The following is a 19,752-nucleotide window of genomic DNA, read 5'->3' on the forward strand; positions in this document are numbered from 1 at the left end:
ATAAAAATCAGTATTTCTTCCAGAAGGTCAGCACGCCCGCGCCAAGATGCAGAATTGCAGCGCGTCCGCGCTGGTGAAGCGCGCGGCTGCGCCAGGTCAGGTTTCAAGAATCCTGATTCTACTACAATTTTGATCTGCTGGACTTTAAATCTGTGTGGGATGCTATATATTAATAACTTATGATCGTTTTTCATAACAAGATGTATAGGAGCTTAAAGAGAAGGCATAGGAAGACTGTATAGCATAATTCAACCAAGGTGAAAAGGATCTAGTTTATTCTTGTAATTCTTTATTTTAAGTTGTAATCTTGGATGCTAGTTTTCTTATTTGTTGAACCTATACTCTTGTGTAACATACTTGATTTTATTATTTATTCAGTATAAAGACTACGTTTATTATACCATGCTTTCATCGGAACCCACGTTGATTATGAGTCTGATTATGGGCTAATCGTTATCATGGGGTTCTAGCGGATTTACTTATGGATTTCTTTAGTTAAATTGTTTCGATGCCTTATTGTGTGGTGATTGTATGATAGCCTAGTATTGGTTGTGCGTATTCGTCTTATGAGCATCGCGAACTTATAAGATAGCGTGTTAATCTCTAATGAAGTAAAAGTGAATTTAGGGGTTTAGAACTTGCCATGCTAGCATAGGTTCATGTATTTGATATGCATGATTCGTAGGTAATTTTAACCATCTTACTTGCCCTATGTAATTATGATAGATAACTTGTGCATTAAATCGTTATGTTGTCAAATTCTATAGATATATAGGGTCTCAATATAATCGGTGTCTATTCAGCTTTTATCGATTTTGTGGATGTCTGGTAGTAGGGTAATTGTACAACATAAGTTGGCGTTTACTAGTTTCGTGTTATCTGATTAGTGTCATCACCATTGCATGCTAAGGTTAAGAGCAAAAAGGCTAATGAATGAAGTAGTAATGAAGTTAGAATCCCATATTTGTGTCATATAGTAATCAAATCCTTTTTAATCTTTTAGTTAATGTTCTTTAGTATAATCTCTTAGTTAATCATAGTTATAAATAATCTCAATTTTTTAATCGTCTTAGCATTGAATAATAACCATATCATTGTTGCATAAGTGCATTGATTGAAATTAACCTAAACCAGTATTTGTGGGAATGAACTAGAAATAATTCTATATTACTTGCGATCGCGTATACTTGCGTGAATATTGGCGTGTGTTTTCGTCCTAACAAGTTTTTGGCGCCACTGTCGGGGACTCGATGTTAATTTTTAGTTTATGTGTTTGTCATTATTGGTCATTAAAGTTCATTGACTCGGACATTGTTACTTACTTGTTTCCTTGTCGTATTTCAGGTACTCTCGTGAATGTGTATGCATACGCGTTCTCGGTCTCGTAAGAGAACACTGGATCTAGCCGAGGAAGAATTCGTGGTAGCTAAGGAAGTTTTTGAGGAAGTTCTGGTTGAAGAAGAAACTCTTATTGCAATGGGAGAACCAGAAGCAAATCTGAAGGCTTTGAATTACTCTCAACCAAAGATTAATGATATATAGTCTAACATTGTCCGACCAGCCATCTCGGCTAACACCTTTGAGATCAAGTCGAGCACGATTCAGATGATACAGAACTCAGTTCAGTTTGGGGGCTCTCCGACAGAAGACCCCAACATGCACATCAGAGATTTCATCGAGATCTGCGACACTTTTAAGTTCAATGGAGTTTCTGAAGATGCTATTAAGTTGAGGCTTTTCCCATTCTCTCGGCGGGATAAAGTTAAGTGCTGATTACATTCTCTACCACCAGGGTCTATCACCAAATCGAAGGATCTTGCTCAAAAGTTCTTAACTAAATTATTTCCTATGGCGAAGACTGCTGTAATCAGAAACACACTTACTCAATTTGCTCAGCAATCTGGAGAATCTTTATGTGAGGCTTGGTATCGCTACAAAGAGATGCTTAGAAAGTGTCCTCACCATGGGATGCCTGACTGGATGATCGTTAACTGCTACTATAATGGATTGGGTGCTACTTCCAGACCCATGCTTGATGCAACATCAGGAGGAGCCTTATGGGCTAAAAGCTATGATGAAGCTTATGAATTGATTGAGCTAATGGCTGCTAATGAATACCAGAACCCAACTCAGAGACTACCTTAGGGCAAGGTAGCAGGAATTCTGGAGTTAGATATAGCTACTGCTATAGCTGCTCAGCTTAAGGCTTTGACGATAAAGGTGGATTCTTTGTCTAATTATAGAGTTAATCAGATCACTAGTTTCTGTGAGCTTTGTGCTGGTGCCCATGAGACGGAGCAATGTGTTATTTCTAGGGAATCAGCTCAATTTGTGAGCAACTTTCAGAGGTCGCAGCAGCCTGTTCCAGCCACCTATCATCCCAACAACCGCAATCATCCTAACTTTAGCTGGAACAATACTCAGAATGCGGTCCAGCAACCTTATTAGCAATATGCAGCAAAGCAATACAACCCTCCTGGTTTTCAGCAACCGTAATATGCACCAAGACAATAACTCCAGGTGCAACAGTCTAATGAAAAATCTGAATTGGAGGAGTTAAGGCTCATGTGCAAGAGCCAAGCGATTTCTATCAAGACCTTGGAGAATCAAATTGGGCAAGTTACCAATGCCTTGCTTAATCATCAACCTGGTACACTCCCTAGTGACACTGAAGTGCCAGGAAAGAGGGAAGCTAAGGAGCAGGTAAAGGAAATTACATTGAGGTCTGGAAAGGTTGCAAATCCCGAACACTCTCAAGTTTCGGAAGAAGAAGCTGTGCCTGAAGAAGAAGTGCAGAAGAAAGTAGAATTGGAAGCAAGGAAGACTACTGTTGAACACACTCCTCCTGACAGTAATACAGGGGAGAAAGAGATCTATCCTCCACCTCCTTTTCCTAAGAGGTTGCAGAAGAAAATTTTGGATAAGCAGTTTGAGAAGTTTCTGATCAATATACCTTTCGCTGAAGCTCTTGAACAAATGCCTAGTTATGCGAAGTTTATGAAAGGTATTCTTTCTCGGAAAGTGAAACTTGATGACTTAGAGACAGTTGCTCTTACGGAGGAATGCAGTTCTTTGCTGCAACAGAATTTGCTTCCGAAGCTTAAAGATCCTGGAAGCTTAACTATTCCTTGTACCATTGGAAAAGTGTCATTTGACAAATGCCTATGTGACTTGGGAGCTAGCATCAATCTGATGCCTTCGTTAATCTTCAAGAAGTTGGACGTACCTGATTCAAAGCCTACTTATATGACCTTGCAGTTGGCCTATCGTTCTTATAACGACTCGTGTATTCTTTTTGAATTATTTAATTGTGCAATTATGGAAATTATTAAATAAATAAGATTTGTGTGTTGGTGTTGATCACTATGTGTTGTTTGATTATTATCCATATGTGATTTATAGTGTACCGGGTTGTCCGCGCGATTAATTATGGGATCGTATTGAATTGTTTTCACTTTCAAAAGTGGATTTAGTGCAAATTTATTTGCATAAATATTGGGAATATTTCTAAAATTATTTTTATGATTTTATAATTACAATAATTATTATTAGGATTTTATAAAATTGAGAAATCAATATTTTATTAATTACTTATCCTTAAATGATTTTCTGAATGCTTTTATTTGTAAAATCCATATTTAATTCTAGAATTCTTCAAAAATTATAAAACTCATATTTATTTAAGTTAGGAAAGCTGAACAAGGACACAAGGAAAGATCACTTCCCTCTTCCTTTTATTGATCCGATGCTTGAAAGATTGGTTGGGCATGAGTACTATTGTCTTCTGGATGGCTATTCAGGTTATAATCAGATTTTATTGCTCCAGAAGATGAGGAGAAGAATACTTTCACTTGTCCATTTGGGACTTTTGCCTTCAGAAGAGTTTCTTTTGGGTTGTGTGGAGCACCTACCACATTTCAGAGATGCATGCTGGCTATCTTCTCTGACATGATTGGTCAGAATGTGGAGGTGTTTATGGATGATTTCTCTGTGTTTGGTGATTCTTTTGATGAGTGCTTGCAAAATCTTGGTGTCGTTCTTAAAAGGTGTGTTAAGACCAATCTGGTTCTCAACAGGGAAAAATGTCATTTTATGGTGCGACAGGGCATCATTCTTGGGCACAAGGTCTCTAGTAAAGGTCTTGAGGTGGACAAAGCCAATGTAGAGGTTATCAAAAACCTTCCTCCACCAATTTCTGTTTAGGGAGTCCACGGCTTTCTTGGATATGCGGGTTTCTATAAGCGTTTCATCAAGGACTTCTCAAAAATCTCTAACCTTTTGTGTAATCTTCTAGTAAAAAAATGTCCCGTTCAAGTTTGATGACGAGTTCCTAGCTGCTTTTGAGTTCTTGAAAAAGAGTTTAATCACGACACCTGTCATAACTGCACCTAATTGGGATGAACCTTTTGATATGATCACTACATCATATTTGACCTGTACCAACACTTTTTTTGGTGTTACAAACAAAAATGTTGCCTTAAAGCACTAAAATTTGATATAAGATAACATTTTATTTTTGTGTTGCAGCAGAGGATAAAAAAGGTTACCATAGACATTATGATACTAATATTGCAACACAAAATAGAGTGTTAGTATTGATATTACAGTTAGTGTTACCATAGGACTAATGTTTTGGGGGCATTATATTGGTGGGCCAAATTTTGGCAAAATTTTGGACCGCCATGAAATAAGATGTAAACCCGCTCACTTTGTTTTATCAAATGTAAACAAAATAGAAAAGTATATCTTCTCAATCACTCTCGAACTCAAACACCCTCTTCTCAATCGGTTTTCAAACAAAATGTTTCAAGAGCTTGGAGTTGAGACGGGTTATTGTAATTAGGGGCTTTCTTCTCGATTGGATTTATAGCTTGTAATTAGGGTTTGTAGCGCTTTCTTCTTGGAGTAAATTAGGATTTCAAAAGGGGTAATTAGGGCTTTCTTATTGTTCAATCTCTCTCTCTCTCCCTCCCTCCCTTTCTCTCTCTCTCTCTCTCTCCCTCTCTCTCTCCCCTTCCCTCCGTATTTGTACAGTTTTATTGAAATTGAATTGAATTGAACAGGTTTTGTTAACCATTTACATATACAGCATCTTGATTGCTCCTACAAGTGGCGGTTATAGAAGAAGTTCACTACACCATATATGGGCTATTGCAAGCCCATAATGCATTTGTGTTGCATAAAATGTTGCAATAGACAAAAAATTACCAATCTATTGCAATATTTTTTAAAAGTGTTGTATAAAATATGAAAGTGTTGCATGCATAAAGATCATTTTAATATTTTTCTGAAAATTGCAACACTTTTAGAAAAATATTACAATATCCAGTACGCTTTTTATCATTTTGACCAAATATGGTAGGCGGGAAATCAACATTTGGGTTGGGCGGGATAAAAATTGGAACCCAAATCTTTTGGCACCAAAATTTTATTACATAAAATAAAATTTAATAACATAAAACAATTCTCTCTCGACTTCACCCCTCTCTCTGCTTCACTCCTCTCTATCTCACTCCTCTCTATCTCACTCCTCTCAATCTCTCTGATAATCTCTCTCACTCATCTGTGACATCTCTCTCACTTATCTTTCAAACCTCTCTCAAATCCCTAAAATCAATTTGGGTAAAAATTCAAAATTGATTTGAGTATAACCCCTAAAAGATTCAATTAAAGCTTCTATTGAGATAGACAACCATCTTTTTCAGAGTTCTTTTCAATTAGAGGTATATATGTTTACGTTTCTGAAAATTATCATTTATACATTCGAGTATATGTGTTAATTAATAGGTTTTTTATGTTAAATTTAAGCAATTTTTTTGCAATTCCGTGTTAATATTTTTTTCATACTTTCCATGAATTGGGGTTTATGTATTTACTATAGTTTGTTTCTGTTGATTTAATATGGTTATAAAATGTTGGGCTCAGAGATGAGGGTTTGTAATGTTCAAGATTTGTTACATGGGGATTTGCAGGAAAATGAGTGTATGTGTGTGTTTGTGTATGTCTTTAATTATTGATGAGACTCTCTTTACATAATTAGTGGTGATATATATAATGCAAAGGTGATTGTGGCTAATGTATGAGACATAATCATGTCAGCGCTTACCATTGTACAGATTATGTTCAATATGATTTTAAAATATTGTCTGACCATATACCTTCACACGCACAGATCCTTCTTCCTTATTTGATTGTATAGTGCTCTTTCTTAAATTGGTTTATGCTTATATACTTTTTGACTGTGCTTCCTGTAAGATTTGATTCACCTGTATTTTTTTGAGTAAACACTATGAAATTTGGAGTGAAGAAGGGATGTAAGTCAGTAGTACCCCTCCGTTTGCAAGGGAAGTCAAATCTATATTTTTGTTTGTTCCCCAAAGTGAAATCTAATTATAGTTCGGGTAGTACATCAGTTTATCTCAACGTATATGACTTGACACCCGTGAATGGCTATTGGATGATATATGTTTCAGGTATGGCCATTGCAAGAACCTTGCTCCCGTAAGTACTTGACTATTATATTGGCCAGATTCAGCCTTTTTCATTCTCAATTTCTGAAGTTAGATTCTGTTTTGTAGATTTATTAAAAGGTTGCAGCTGCCTTTCACATGGAGGAAGATGTAGTTATTCGTAACCTTGATGCTGACAAGTATAAGGATATTGGGGAGAAGTGAGTTCCATTTAATCTTGTTCCTTAAGTTTCCAGTATAAAAGATTATAGCGATCATTTCTAGATATAAGAGTCAGTACTAATTTCATATGTACAGTTGTGGATCTCTGTAGCCATCTATTCTTTTATGGAATCTGAATATTGTTGTGATATATTATGAGCACATGATCCCTGCTTATTACTTTCAGATTTCCATGATTCTGTCTAAATTGTATGACGTAAATGGTTTTCCAACTCTGTAATTCTTTCCTAAAGGAAATAAAGCTAGTGAAGATTATCATTTCGGGAGATTTTTAAATGACTTTGTGAATTTTATCAACGAGAAGTGTACTACTAGTCGTGATGCAAATGGAAAACTTACTTCCGAGGTTATCTGATACACCATATTTACTATAACAACTGATTGTACTGTACCAGACTACCAGTTTGCTTTACATATATACTTAATATATTCTTTTTCAGGATTACAGATGGATCAAGGATGGCATGATATTTCCATTTGCAGAGTATATGAATAAGAAGGAGAATTCGCCTTTGAAAGATATTGATTTTAGCTTGTCAATTTCTTTAAGCCAGGTGAAAATCTGATTAAATTGATTTTGTTAACATTTATTAAAGGACTAGGTTCTATTTTGTTCAATAGTATAAGTGAGTTTTTGACAAATATTAATATTTAAGTTGCATAACTTGCCAATGACTGTGTACTAAATCTAGTGTGTTAAGGTAAATTGACTTGCATGCTAAAATGGTATTTTTATAAAATTGTGGAGTGAATCTTCTAATAAGAATCGGGTTAAGGCAATCTTTTTATCTGCTCAACAATATATATATATATATATATATATATATATATATATATACTTTTTTGTAACTATAGTTCTCCTGGATAGAAATTCCACTTTTTATTTTTATTTTTGACAAAGGGATTTCTCATTGTTTGATGCTACTATGTTTAGGGATGTGGCAATATGTCCCCCTTTTATGGTACCAGTCATTATCTACTAGATTACAGCCCATGCTAAGTAAACGGGTATCTATAATTTTAATTTTAATTTTAAATTAATTAATATTATTAATAATATTAATAATGATAATTTTGCTATTTCATTATAAAAAAAATTATAGCGCTGAGTTTAAATAAAGTCACTATGTAAATTTACGTATGTTTGGATTTAGTTAACTTACAAATATTGTAGGACTATATATCTTACCCCTATAAGAGGGGGGTAACAAAGAATACACAACTCTGACAAGACATGCTACAAAGCTCACCTACTGTAAATCTTTTGCAAAATTTCACAGCTTCATCTGCATTATTTGTGTCCTTCAGTCCTTATACAGTTTTTATGACACTGAGGTTTGTAAGTATATATAACTATTTTCTAAAGTGGGATTTGCTTACTACACTAAATAATTATTATTGAAGGACCTTAATGGATGCAGTTAGCAGTATGTCCCCATAAAGTGATAAAAAATTATCATAAACACAAGAAAATATAGTTCTTGGACTACCCTAGTTGGGGTTGACAATTTTGAATTTCAAGTCGTATCCGTACATGTAAATTTTGTGGAGAATATTTGGAACATGGTAATTAGAAAAATATAAGCACGAGGAGTTAAACTTATGTGAACAAGTCATTTGGGTAATTTTAAGGTTGTTGAAATTTTATAATTTCAAATGCTTGAACATCTCCAAAAAATAATATCCAAAGGTATGTGTATGAATAACATTAAAATGATTTTAAATGATATCCCAGAGAACACACAAAATGGTAAGAATTGAGTGTAATAAAATGATTCAATTATAATTTCTCGCCCTTGTCTGAAATTGTTGTGACTGGAACCATCTAGGCCTGTACTGCCAAGTTTTTGTATGATAGCAGTAATTGATATGATTGTTTCAAGAATAATATGACCAGGTTTTAATTTGAACCTCTATTTATATGGCATTAGCGTGTTGAATATATACAAACAAACCTCTATTTATATGGCGACATCTGTCTAATTTCTCATGTGTACACTGAGCATTTTAGTGTTTGCATTCTGTAAGGGGCCCACTCGGCTACCCCAGTTGGTAAAATTTTTTTGTACTCTGTAATATTACAATGGCTAGACCTTAGTACATGCATTTTTATTCCAAATGTTTATAAAGAATCTGATTTGCAGATATGTTTGTTACATGGCTTTTTACTGGTTCTACTCCTTTTTCCATCACTCATCACTACCACATCTCGACGAGAGGTTATCACATCGCGCCATGGTGCTGTTGCCACTGATGATGGTAGAAGTTCATTAATCGGAAGAAATGTACTTCGTGAAGGAGGTCATGTTGTTGATGCAACAGTTTCCGCAACTCTTTGCTTAGGTGTAGTGAGCCCTGCTTCTAGTGGCATTGGTGGAGGTGCCTTTATGGTTTTTAGATCAGCTAATGGAAAGGCACAAGCATTTAACATGAGAGAAAGCGCTCCAATGCTGACTTCTCAGGTATTTTTTTTACTATAAACACCTGATTACAGCCTGATATAACAAAAGTTACCTATTTGTCAGAAAATATTCATTATGCACAGGAAACAACATTCACATCACCATAAGACAAAAGAAAACTCAACACTCGACATCCATTTACTAAGAAGTTGAAAAAGAGCCTTCTGGAACTTAGCGGGACTCAATGTGGGGCAACATTATTGAAGATCGACCACACATACACAGAGAAGTTGGCGAGTTGGCTGCTTAATCAGAGAAGTCATTTCTTGAGGCCTTTTTATAGTTGTATCAAATAGTGAAAGTTATTAATTCTTCGCCATTATATTTTTGGACTTTAGACTTAAGTACTAGATGTAAGATGATGTAGTGATTTAAGCCAATTTTGTTTGGGGTGTATTAACATTTATTTTGTTGGATTCGATATTATGCAAAATTTGGAATGTGGATGCTTTTTTGGTATAATTTTGAGATATTATGTGAAAAATAAAACGTGATAGTAAAATTTGGACTAATAAAAAGTGTTAGCACATATGTGTTTTTAATACAATGTAAAAATATTACAATAGGAAACCATGTGTTGCAGATAAATGTTGCTAAAAACTTAAAAGCATTACAATAGGCAAAAAAATGTTGCAGCTAAGTGTTGCAATAAATTTTTCTTGCAACACTTTTACCTCAATAAATGTTATAAAAAATGTTACAAAGGTCTATTGCAACATCATAAATGTGTTACTAAAATAGAGAAAAGTGTTGCAACAAAATAATTATTGTAATACTTTAAAAATGTTGCAATAACTCCAAAAAATATTGCTACAGGGGTCTATTGCAACGGCAGCAAATTCAACGCTGAATTTTAGCAAAAATGTTACAAAATCTTTTATTGTAACATATTTGGGGTCTTATACTACACTTTCTTGGTGTTGCAATAGCCCATATATGGTGTAGTGGTTGCTTCTCCACTCAGAATCGTGCAGTTCGAAGAATTGGTAAAAAATTATATCTACAATTTCTTTATGAATAGTATTACAGAGTCGTGCAGATCAAAGAATTTGATTAAAAATTTATATCTACAATTTCTTAATGAATAGTATTACAGCACATAATAGTATTCTTAATAGTACTTGTAGTTAATGAATACTCGGTGAATGTGTCGGGACTCCTGTTGTTTCTCTACTTGTAAGTTTTGTTTAATAGTATGTGTTATTTTTTTATTTGTTTCAATAAATGTGTTGCGTGTAACTGATGGAATCGATTTCTAAATTTAGTCTGTAAATATGGTCTAATTGGTCATTGTAAAGTTTATGTTAAATATTAAGACATACCAAAAGAGTTAGCAACCTTTCTAGCTATGAGATGAATATTTCTGCTTATAAATATTTAGAAAGAATCCTAGCTTTTCATAGTTTTGGATTCTCTTGCTATTTGGTAAGAAAAAATTTATAATTATGAAACCCCTGTAAGATATAGTCCTTTTTCGCAACATTTTGGTTTCCCAGACTCACAAATTAATGTTGGTTACGAGAAGTACCTCTTAGCTTCTTTTCTTATAGCCAAACGGGATCTTTATATTCACTCTGATAAATAATGTAATTATCTGAGATGTTTGAATGGTGACAATTGCAGCACTACAATCAATGTATGGGTTTTTACAATCTCATGTAATTTTAATGCAGCAGCAAGGTAAAGTTCCCTTAGTATTTGTATAATACTTAATTTAGATATACAGAGACATGATCAATTAAATTAAACTGAGTATATATGACAGTGTAAGAGTGGCGAATGAGCTTGGAGCCGAACATCCAAAGACAGCAGCATTTTCAGTAGTAATAGTGAACACGGTGTCTTTTCTCATAAATGTCATAGCTGCAATAGTGGTGCTACTACTGCTCAATAAATATGTTTACCTCAATAAATATCTTTTGCTCAGAACTGGACTCGAGTCGGATATTACATCCAAAAATATGTTTTCCTGTGTCACTTTCACTCTTATAAATACATGATGGTTATGATGGTCAGTACATAAGTTTCATGAATGAACTATTTTATTAAGCCCCTAACAGTAGAGCTGGTCATGTATCTTTTTACTTGTTAAAAGTTAGAACAGGAAGCATCAAATGGTCCAGCCGTTCAAGTAGCATTATAATTCGGCAGTTAAATTATCATTACAGATCGATCTTGATTACAAATTTATTTCAATTTTAGTTTGCTATGCAGCACCATAACCATCAAGCGACAGTGGTCGATTCATCGACAGCTTATATTTTACACGGTTCAATATTTCTCTAAATTCAGTTTGTTGTTAATTTTAAGTCAAAGTTCATTCTCTTTTTTTTTGCTAAATAGTCAGAAGTTTATTTATTCTTATTTAAGCTTTGGAAGACCAAAAACACAGATTTACAATACTTAAATGACTCTGACAATGATTTTACTTTGACCTCAGCTTACATTACAAGCCCATCTAGTACACTGACATAATATATGTAGTCAAGTTAACGGCTCCATAATCATTATAAGTTGTATTAGTTGATTGAATTGCTTTTTTATCTTGTTTTGCTAATGCACTTGATTTCTCAGCCTCCCTGCAATACTGATTTTGTTTAAATGTTTGTTTACAGGGGTTGTTAGGTTGTTGAAGTATTGGGGTATCGGGGTAGACGTCGTGTTCTTTTGCTGGCGAGCAAATAAATTTTGTGATGCTGCGAAGAGGATTTTGGTTGCTTTGAGCCATATGGGCCAGGGATGTCTTTGGGCTCTCTTTTTTGGAGATGGTGGGCTGGTGTTTGTTTTTAGATTGCTAGCTAGTGGGCTTTTTGGTTAAGTCTTTTAGCTTTGCCTTTCTTATTTTAAGTTAGGTTTGATTTTTGATGTAATTTATTTTTGTTTTTTTCCCTTTGTTTTTTAGAGCCTGTTCTAAGAGAAATTTTGAGAAGTGACTCATGTAAATTCTTTCTCTTTTATATATTTTATGAGGCTTAGACCTCATTTACCCAAAAAAAATAACAGAGTGTTAAAAAAAGAATGTTACAATAAGATATAAATATGTTACCAAAAGATTAAATTAAGTGTTACAATAGCTAATATAGTGTTGCAAAAGAGTCTATTCCAACACAAATTTAGGTGATACTAAAGGGTTAGGTATGTTGCAACAGAACTATGGTTATATTTTCAACTTGTTACCATAGAAATAAAAAATGTAACTATAGGTACTCTATTGTAACACATTGAGAGGTGTTACCAAAATTTTAAAAAATGTAACCGTAGACCCCTATTGTAGCAAGCTCAAATCCAACACCCCCTTATTTTAAAAAGTGTAACCATAGCCAATAATTTGGCATTAGGTAACATTTTTTGGTCATTTTAACACTTTTTTTTTGTGTTGCTACAGGTCAAATATGGTGTGGTGGATGTGCGATGCAAGTGACTTTGCAGTTGGAGCAGTTCTTGGGAAGAAAAAGAACAATATATTTCATGTGGTCTACTATGCTAGTAAGTCCCTCAATGGTGCTCAACTGAATTATACTACTACTGAGAAAGAACTCTTAGCCATTGTCTACGATTTTGAGAAGTTTCGATCTTATTTGCTTGGGACGAAGGTGATAGTGTTCACTGATCACGCGGCTATTCGATATCTCGTCTCAAAATAGTACACAAAGCCTAGACTGATTTGATGGGTTCTTTTACTTCAGGAATTTGAGTTAGAGATCAAGGACAGAAAAGGTGCTGAGAATCAAGTCGCTGATCATCTCTCTCGTTTGGAAGATCCAAGTGCAACTTCACTGGATTAGATGTTGATAAATGAGTCTTTTCCCGATGAGCAGTTGTTTGGGGTACAAGAGGAATAACCGTGGTTCATAGTCATTGTGATCTACCTTGTGAGTAATATCATGCCTCCAGACTTGTCTTATGCTCAAAGGAAAAAGTTTCTTTATGAGTTGAAGTGGTACATGTGGGATGAGCCATTCTTGTTTAGGCAAGGAGCTGACCAAATCATCAGGAGATATATTCTGTACAGCGAAATAGGGGGGATCTTGCGAGATTGTCATTCGACTGCGTATGGAGGTCACTATGGTGGAGAAAAGGCAGCAGCTTGTATCCTTCAAGCAGGATTTTTCAGGCCTGCATTGTTTAAGGATGCACATCAATTTGTATTGAAGTGTGATCGATGCCAGCGTGTGGGTATTATGTCTAAGAGGGATGTGATGCCTCTTAATGTGCTTCTCGAGGTTGAGGTCTTCGATGTATGGGGAATTGACTCCATGGGGCCATTTGTCTCATCTTGCAATAATCAGTATATCTTGTTGGCGGTTGATTATATCTCAAAATGGGCTGAAGTCAAGGCTTTACCGATAAATGATGCGAAAGTAGTGCTAAATTTTCTTCATAAGCAGATATTCACACAGTTTGGGACTCCAAGAGTCATAATCAGTAACGAGGGATCGCATTTCTGCAATCGCAAGTTCACTGCTATGATGCAAAGATATAATGTGAATCATTGCATTGCTATAGCCTACCATCCTCAGACAAATGGTCAAGCTGAGGTATCTAATAGAGAGATCAAGCGTATTGCAGAGAAAGTTGTTAGGGCGAAAACATGCGCTAATATTCACGCAAGTATACGCGTTCGTAAGTAGTATAAGATATAAATCAGATTCGTTCCCACAGAGACTGGTTTAGGTTAAGTTCAATTTAGACACCTATGTAACAATGTATGGTTATCGCTCAATGCTAAGACAAATAACAAATTGGGTTTTTATTAAAATAAGAGATTAAACTAACAATTATAACTAAGAGAACAAAAATGGTTGAATTAATATATATGACAAACATGGGATTCTAACTTCATTAAATACTTCATTCAATAGCCTTATTGTTCTTAACCTTAGCATGTGATGGTGATGACACTAATCAGATAACACAAAACTGATAAACGCCAACTTTTGTTGCACGAGTACCATTCTACCAGACATCCACAAAAGAGATAGAAGCTGAATAGGCACCAATTATATTGAGACCCTATATGTCTATAGAATTTGACAACATAACGGTTTAAGCACAAGTTATCTATCTTGATTACATAGGGCAAGTAAAACGGTTAGAGTTACCCACTAATCATGCATACACATACATGAACCTAGGCTAGCATGCCAAGTTCTAAACCTTTATATTCACTGTCGCTTCAATAGAGATTAACACGCTATCTTATATGTTAGCTACGCACATAAGACGAATAAGCACAACCAATACTAGGATATTAATCAATCACCACACACCAAGATATCAAAGCAAATTAATTATTGAAATCCATAAGTAAATCCGCTAGGACCTCATTACAACGATTAGCCCATAATCGAACTCATCGTCACCATGGGTTCCAATGAAAGCATGGTATAAAACAAGGTCTTAATAAACTGAATAATAATTAAAGTACGAATAAACGAGATCTAGGTTCAATAAGAACGAAAACGAGCATCCAAAGTTACAACTAATTCAAAGAATCACAAGTTGAAACAAGATCTTCTTTTTCAGAGTTGTTCTGTGCTTCTAGGTCTTCTCCTTCGTATCCCAATCTTCTCAGATGATGAAAACCCTTTTTTTAAGTATATATACGCCCCTAGTGGACCTGGACCCTTAAAATCGTCAAATTCCACTCAAAAAAGGCCTTTTCAGCGAAATCAGTGACCAGCCGCGCCTCGGGCGGCCGCTTAGCTCTCCGGGCGGGCGCCTTAGCTCCCGGGCGGCCTCTCAGCTCTCCGGGCGGCCGCCTGGAGCCTGTCTGGAAAAATTTATGATGAATCTTGTTTTAGCCATAACTTGAGTTCTACTCGTCAGAATTAGGGGATTCAACTGCCCACGCGAAGCTATTGAGATTCTCTACAACTTGACAATGGCCTTGGCTTCCAATTCTGATCACTTTATATCATATTTCCTTTAAAATCTCTTTTCTTCATATAACTGATACATGAAATGCAATAACACAAAAACACATCAAAATACCAACAACTTGAGTCCAAAACACCAATTTAAGCTTGTAATAAAGCATTCCAAGTGGATATAAAATCCACTTATCACACCCCCAAACTTGAATCGATACTTGTCCTCAAGCATAAACAGACTCAAAACTACAAAATAAACCTAATGCATGAATGCAACTACGTGAATGCAACTAAATGATAATGCAATCGATCCCCTCAGAATAACCATAACTAAATGAATAAGCCAATGCCTCTAAGAATGCAATAACTTGAAATAGAGTTCGAATAAATCCCACAAACCAACTCACAAACTAGATACGTGCGTGTGTGGATGCTTAACAGATATACTCTCGATACTAGATCAATAACCATAACTTATCTATCATCGAAACAATCAAAAGTTTATAAACAGAATAGACAATAAACGCATTATGACTCACAACACCTCCTTTCTACTAGAGTTATATAAGGATTCACACTATTATTGAACACATAGCAAAGATGCTTATTTGACCGTGCAATGAATGAAGTCCCAAAAGACTTATACAATAATACCCATATAGCGAGCGTTAGGTTAGCGGATCCCAGACTATAAAAGCCTTAGGTCACTAGGCACAAAGTCCCCTAGAACTTAATAAATCGAGTATTAAATAGCTCACTCTTGATTAATTATGCATAAACACATACTGTTTTTCTTTCTTTATTTTTCTTTATTTTTCTTTTTTGTTCAATAATTTCTGAATGAGTGACACATTGAGTGCATCCGATACATGTATCATAAATCTTTACTGAATGTGACAATTGATATACGTTTCGCTCCATCTCATTCAACCCAAGACTACTCATAAAAATATGAGCCGACTACTAGCCATTTGACGCCTAGCCTTACAACAACTAGCAATGAAATCCAAGTTTTTCCCCAAATAAAAAAAATTAGTGTTTTTACATCATTACGAGAATATCACAAATTCTAAATATAACCAAGTGATTAAATCTCAACAACAAACAAGTATGAACATGATCTAGATCAAAAGCAACCCTATAAGACTTTGTGAAAATATTAATTTCTGGCATGCAAATCAATTCATTAAGACTTAAACATCCCTCTATTCATCATCACCCCACTGAAATCAACATCAACTTATCAAATATCATAGTTCATCTAAGGGATCATGCTAAATATGCATGCAAATGCAACTATATGAAATCATATAAAAATAAACAAATACGTCCTAAATGAACAATCATGCAAAAATATGAATGAACTAAAACTAAACATTACAATATGAATCTATATGGACACACACTACTAATCCTTACATTATCACCCCCAAATTTAAAATTTTCAATGTCCTCATTGAAGCTAATAATAAGGATTTCAAGCATACCTAGTCGTCGGAAAGATCACCCTCTTCGGGTGGAGGATCAGGTGGCCAATCAACCTCGCCACTAGTGTCTCGAAAAATAGTACCGAAAGCGTGTGTCAAATCTTCAGCAAAATATCGGTGGATGACATGCATGGCCTCCATACGCCTAGTCAATCTTCTATACTATGCATCACCAATACCAGTCCTATCAACTACCTGTTGCACATGAGAAGAACCCTCTATAGGAATGACAGAAACTGGCCGGTCACCCTCTACATCGTCAAAAGTATATCCAAACCCCTTGCCAGGGGCTGCACCTAAGAATGAATAACTCAAGTGTTCTGGAATTCGGTTGAGCTCAAGTGTGGGAGCTTCTTGAATAAATAGTTCAAAACGCTCCTTAGAAAATTTTAACTCTGCTAACCCCAGAATATCGAATGGCCTATCTAACTTCCTCTTCCACTGAGGTGCATTCAAAACCTGCAATTGCTCTACTTTAAAGCATTCCTTTTTAGCTGTGGGTAGCTTTATTTCCTTGAACACATTAAAAGTGACCTTTTGATCGTAAACCTTCATCGAAAGCTCTCCTTTTTGCACATCGATCATAGTTCGGCCTGTAGCCAAGAATGGTCTTCCCAAGATGATGGGAATCTTCTTATCTTCCTCGAAATCAAGAATTACAAAGTCAACAGGGAAGAAGAGTTTATCCACCTTGACCAAGACATCCTCCACTATACCTCGTGGATAAGCGATGGAACGGTTAGCTAGTTGCAATGACATGTATGTTGGTTTTGGATCAGGCAGACCAAGCTTCTTGAAGATAGATAAGGGCATCAGATCGATGCTAGCTCCTAAATCACATAAACACTTGTCGAATGACAAGTTTCCGATGGTGCAAGGAATAGTGAAGCTTCCAGGATCTATAAGCTTCGGAGCAACTTCTGTTGCAGCACAGCATTACATTCCTCCATTAAAGCAACGGTCTCTAAGTCATCGAGCTTCACTTTCCGAGAGAGAATACCTTTCATAAACCTCGCATAGCTAGGCATCTGTTCAAGAGCTTCAGTGAAAGGTATGTTGATATGCAGTTTCTTGAACACCTCCAAAAACTTCTCAAACTGCTTATCCGGCTTTTTCTTCTGCAGCCTCTTAGGAAAATGAGCTGGAGGATAGATCTGTTTCTCCCTTGTATTACCCTCAGGAGGAGTGTGTTCCATAGTAGTCTTCCTCGGTTCCACCTCTACTTTCTTCTGCATATCTTCTTCAGCCAAAACTTCAGATTCTGGAACTTGAGACTTTTCAGGCTCTTCGTCTTGCTGAATTTGGGGGCTTATAACCTTTCCAGACCTTAAGGTGATGGCGTTCACCTGTTCTTCAACTTCCCTCTTGCCTGGATTGGCTTCTGTATCACTAGGAAGCATTCCTGGTGGCCGATTCAATAAGGCATTAGCAATTTGCCCTATTTGGTTTTCCAGAGTCTTGATAGAAATACCCTGACTTTGGCATAAAAGAGCCTGTTTTTTGCACATAAGCCGCAACTCCTCCAATTCAGATTTTTCATTCGAAGATAGACCTACATCATGATTTTGTTATTGAATTTGGAGTTGTTGTTTTGGTGCAATTTGTTGCTGAAAACCAGGAGGGTTGAATAGCTTATTTCCAAACTGCCGGAACGGATGTTGCATCGCATTCTGATTGTTGTTCCAGCTGAAGTTAGGATGATTCCAGTTGTCAGGATGATAAGTGTTTGGAACTGGTTGCTGCGATCTCTGAAAGTTGCTCACAAACTGAGCTGATTCACTAGATATAGCGCATTGCTCTGTCATATGCGGACCTGCACACAACTCACAAACACTAATTATCTGCTTAACACCATAGTTAGCCAGAGAATCGATCTTCATAGACAAAGCCTTTAGTTGAGCAATGATAGCCGTAGCTGTATCCACCTCAAGAACTCCTGCTACCTTGCTCTGTGGCAATCTCTGGGCTGGATACTGATATTCATTAGCAGCCATCAGTTCAATTAGATCATAAGCTTCCTCATAGCTCTTTGCCGATAATGCTCCACCTGGTGCTGCATCGAGCATGGGTCTGGACTGTGCTCCCAACCCATTATAAAAACAATTGATGATCATCCAAGCAGGCATTCCATGATGAGGACACTTCCTAAGCATCTCCTTGTAGCGCTCCCAAGCTTCATATAAAGATTCTCCTGATTGCTATGTAAATTGAGTAAGAGCATTCCTGATTGCAGCTGTCTTCGCCATAGGGAAGAATTTAGTAAGAAATTTTTGAGCAAGATCTTCCCTAGTAGTAATCGAACCAGCTGCTAGAGAGTGTAACCAGTTCTTAGCCTTGTCTCTCAGAGAGAATGGGAACAGTCTCAGCTTCACAACATCTTCAGAAACACCTGATCTGGTTACTTTCTCAAGATGAGGCCTATGTGGATTGAATAGAGAGAGGTCCTCATGTTCCAATGAGAGCTGCAACAGAAAATGAACCATCTGTTCCAAAGCCAAGGCATGAATGGTCTGATCCTGATATTGAACAAGTCAGGAAAGATAAAAAGGCCATGAAATTCTGTTCAATGGTGTTGATGCAGACATGTTTGATAACATCATCAACTGTAAGACTGCCAAGGAAGTTTGGGACACAATACAGATAATCTGTGATGGTACTGAGCAAGTAAGAGAAAATAAAATGCAGCTCCTAATTCAGCAATATGAGCATTTTCACAATGAAGAAAGTGAGTCACTCACTGACATTTTTAGTAGATTCCAAAAGCTACTAAATGCTCTTAAATTACATGGAAGAGTCTATCAGACTAAAGACTCCAATCTGAAATTTCTCAGATCTCTTCCAAAGGAATGGAAACCAATGACAGTCTCATTGAGAAACTCACAAGATTATAAGGAGTTTACTTTGGAGAGACTGTATGGCATTCTGAAGACCTATGAGCTTGAGATAGAGCAGGATGAAAGAATGGAGAGAGGAAAGAAGAAAGGAGGATCCATTGCACTAGTGGCTGAACTGAAAAAGGAGAAGGAAGTGAAGATGGAAGCTGTGGAATCAACTTCAAAGGCCTGTGAAAGCAAGGGTAAAGGGCTAGCTGCAGAAAGTGAAGATTCATTGAGCCAAGATCACATGGAGGATATTGATGAGCACCTAGCATTCCTTTCAAGAAGATTTGCCAAGCTCAAGTTCAAGAAGAACTTTGGAGCTGCCAAGCCAAATAGAAACAAGGTGGATAAATCAAAAT

General features: G+C 36.1%; 1 protein-coding gene and 2 non-coding genes across 4 annotated transcripts; 2 read left to right on the forward strand and 1 right to left on the reverse strand.

Moving 5' to 3' along the window:
- Positions 1-1,863: 1,863 nt before the first annotated feature.
- LOC141694883 (small nucleolar RNA R71) lies at positions 1,864-1,970 on the reverse strand. The gene has a single exon (XR_012564162.1). It is a non-coding gene; the product is annotated as a small nucleolar RNA R71 (small nucleolar RNA).
- Positions 1,971-5,503: 3,533 nt separating this feature from the next.
- Positions 5,504-9,539, forward strand: LOC141689232 (glutathione hydrolase 2-like). Of its 2 annotated transcripts, XM_074493456.1 has the most exons (5): positions 5,504-5,723; positions 6,579-6,670; positions 7,133-7,246; positions 8,837-9,154; positions 9,238-9,539. In XM_074493456.1, the coding sequence occupies exons 3-5, from the start codon at positions 7,157-7,159 to the stop codon at positions 9,259-9,261; spliced, it is 432 nt and encodes a 143-aa protein (XP_074349557.1). In that variant the 5' UTR covers positions 5,504-5,723; positions 6,579-6,670; positions 7,133-7,156; the 3' UTR covers positions 9,262-9,539. The 2 variants fall into 2 exon arrangements, with proteins under 2 accessions (XP_074349557.1, XP_074349558.1); XM_074493457.1 differs by lacking the exon at positions 5,504-5,723 and having other exon boundaries at positions 6,035-6,670.
- A 9,099-nt stretch (positions 9,540-18,638) lies between these two features.
- Positions 18,639-18,745, forward strand: LOC141694537 (small nucleolar RNA R71). The gene has a single exon (XR_012563831.1). It is a non-coding gene; the product is annotated as a small nucleolar RNA R71 (small nucleolar RNA).
- The last annotated feature ends 1,007 nt before the right edge of the window (positions 18,746-19,752 follow it).

Source organism: Apium graveolens, chromosome 10 (assembly GCF_009905375.1).
Source record: "Apium graveolens cultivar Ventura chromosome 10, ASM990537v1, whole genome shotgun sequence".
Taxonomy (NCBI): Eukaryota; Viridiplantae; Streptophyta; class Magnoliopsida; order Apiales; family Apiaceae; genus Apium; species Apium graveolens.

Excerpts from the sequence above, each read along its gene's own strand:
- LOC141689232 (XM_074493456.1), top strand. The coding sequence starts at position 7,157 with ATGATATTTCCATTTGCAGAGTATATGAATAAGAAGGAGAATTCGCCT. Across the intron at positions 7,247-8,836 it reads TGTCAATTTCTTTAAGCCAG|ATATGTTTGTTACATGGCTT; the intron begins GTGAAAATCTGA and ends TCTGATTTGCAG. Across the intron at positions 9,155-9,237 it reads CTCCAATGCTGACTTCTCAG|GAAACAACATTCACATCACC; the intron begins GTATTTTTTTTA and ends CATTATGCACAG.